Source organism: Etheostoma spectabile, chromosome 5 (assembly GCF_008692095.1).
Source record: "Etheostoma spectabile isolate EspeVRDwgs_2016 chromosome 5, UIUC_Espe_1.0, whole genome shotgun sequence".
Lineage (NCBI taxonomy): Eukaryota > Metazoa > Chordata > Actinopteri > Perciformes > Percidae > Etheostoma > Etheostoma spectabile.
The window spans coordinates 36887054-36889406 of record NC_045737.1 but is presented as its reverse complement, the minus strand read 5'-3'; the positions used below and the strand labels follow the sequence as shown (position 1 = coordinate 36889406).

The 2353-nt window shown below is 38.7% G+C and overlaps 1 protein-coding gene across 1 annotated transcript in view; it reads right to left on the bottom strand.

Moving 5' to 3' along the window:
• Positions 1 to 2353, bottom strand: part of vwa8 (von Willebrand factor A domain containing 8) — a 119578-nt gene that overhangs the window by 41284 nt on the left and 75941 nt on the right. Inside the window, exons 27-29 of the mRNA XM_032515259.1 lie at positions 2351 to 2353; positions 1297 to 1436; positions 1 to 82 (exon numbers count right to left, since the gene is read on the bottom strand). The exon at positions 1 to 82 is cut by the window's left edge and continues 106 nt beyond it; the exon at positions 2351 to 2353 is cut by the window's right edge and continues 105 nt beyond it. Of these exons, the coding sequence (XP_032371150.1) occupies positions 1 to 82; positions 1297 to 1436; positions 2351 to 2353 (225 nt within the window). The remainder of the gene's footprint in view (positions 83 to 1296; positions 1437 to 2350) is intronic.

Sequence of the window (2353 nt, the reverse complement as noted above, 5' to 3'; positions counted from 1 at the left end):
AGCTCCATGCACTGAATTGTCTCCCCGCGCTCCTTCATGGAGAACAGCGACACTGGGTTACACGTGGCAACGTACACCACATCTGCAAAATAAAAATACAGGGAATGTGGGATAGTAATTGATACAGTAATGTGTGTTTGTCTAAATCCAGATAGATTTGACAGTCAGTCGTTTAAACCAGTGTTTCTCAAATGGAGGTACATGTCCCGTTTGGTGTACTTTGGAGGACTGCAGGGGGTAAGTGAGACTTTTTTGCAAAATGTTTTTCAGTAACAAGGCTATTGTAGCAGACCAGTGTACCTCTTTGTATAGTTTTTTGTTTTAACCAAAAATGTGACATTTTTGTCGCCTTCTTTTGACCCATTCTTGCCTTTCTTCCTTACCTCTGTCTATTTTTTCCAAGTGTGTGGTTGCTGTTTGGCAAGTTTGTCACTTTTTTCTAAAGGTTCTGTCACTGCCATTTTTCTACTATTTTTCAAAAAATGTTGTAATTTTTGTCGCCCTAGTGTTTTTGTTACTGTTTTCAAACTATTTTTGCCTTACATCCATCTTTCTACTGTCTTTTTTCAAGGTTTCATTGTTTCTTTAAAAGTTTTTTTTTGCCTTTTTTCAATAGCATTTAAATGTTTTTTTCCAGGTACAAAGCTGCTCTTTAGTAAATCTATCACTGACATCGCTGTATTTTTCCTCTTTATATAGACTTTTTCTGTCCAACAAATATCATTTGCATTGGTCAGGGGGTACTTGGCTTAAAACAACTGTTCAAAGGGGGAACATTATTGAAAAAAGGTTTAGAACCATTGTTCAATACTTTTGGGGAATCCAGTTTGCCCATCTCCTGTTTATGGTCTCATGTCTTTTTTCTGTTTTGGATCCCTATCATTGGAGTTGTTGTGTTTTATCCAATGACTGATTCCAGTCAAAACGTCTAAGGTTGCCCCCAAAGAGTCAATTAGTTGACTAATCAGACTTTTTGGTCTTAGTTGCCTTAAAATTCTTTTTTTCAATAAGTCATTTTTTATGTTTTTTTCATGCTGAATGATTCATTTCCAAGGAAATCATGAGCACATCTCTTTGTGGAGAAAAGTGGAGCTCTGTCATTGAAGTTGTGTTTCATCCAATCATAGTTCCACAACTGTTTCCAGTAAAAACTTAAAAGAGCATCCCTTGTCTTCATATTCCTTTGGATCCTTTAATGTACTGTACATCTAAGTAAACACTGAGACCCATGACTGTTTTGCATAGCCGTGTTGATAGATGATTCATGTTAGTGAGAGAGCGAGCGTGTGTGCGTACCATCTTTGGTGGTGACATCACAGATGATGTTTACTTCATTCATGGGAATCTGCCAGTGGGCTTTCTCTTCGCTGAAACTCAAAGCCCTGCTTTCCTGTCTGTTGCAGGGATAACTCTGCACACGCAGAAACACAGGGCCCGGGAACACACACACACACACACACACACACACACACACACACACACACACACACACACACACACACACACACACACACACACACACACACACACACACACACACACACACACACACACCACACTACACACACACACACACACACACACACACACACACACACACACACACACACACACACACACACACACAGAGTATGAACACTGGTCAAAATTCTGAGTAACTGTGTTACAGTGGCTAGATTCGGATCACGAGGCTGCTTGTTTATTTTTGCCAAATACTGAGGGCTGTCATGCCAAGTTGACCAAAAAAAAAAAAGGCTTTTCCTAAAAAGGATTTAAGATGATACTCCAAGAAAAAGAGCTTGAGAGATTGCTTTGGTCAGTTTAAACTCATGGATTACAGTGGATCTCAAAAAGTGTTGAGTTCAGAGATTGCTTAAAGCCCTCGTGCAGCATAACAAACTTCTCAGTGGTGGATATACCCTTAGTAGTCACTTCATTTGGTACAGGACAATGCAACTATTCCATTAAATTTACTTCATGATGCCTATACTGGTTTTGTTTTTTGTACACTGCCATACCGGTGTCAATTTAATTATATGCTTTGCATTAAGGTCATAGTCCGTGTTGGTGACGTACTGTAATATAATATATAGAGGTGTTTCTATTATTTGGTCCCTCTCATGTACATAAGTAGGGAGGACAAACAATTAAAAACACCGGTCTCTGGGGCTCATATAAGGATCTTTATCTTTTGTTTAAATTATACTTCATATACAGTTCTACATTGTAACTATTATTTATAAGACAATACGTGTGTAATTTGGATCCTTTTCCTATTTCCCCACATATGGAAGACGTGGAGGAACACACTAGTGTATCTGCTGCTAGTGAACTTTCACAAGTGTTTACCTTG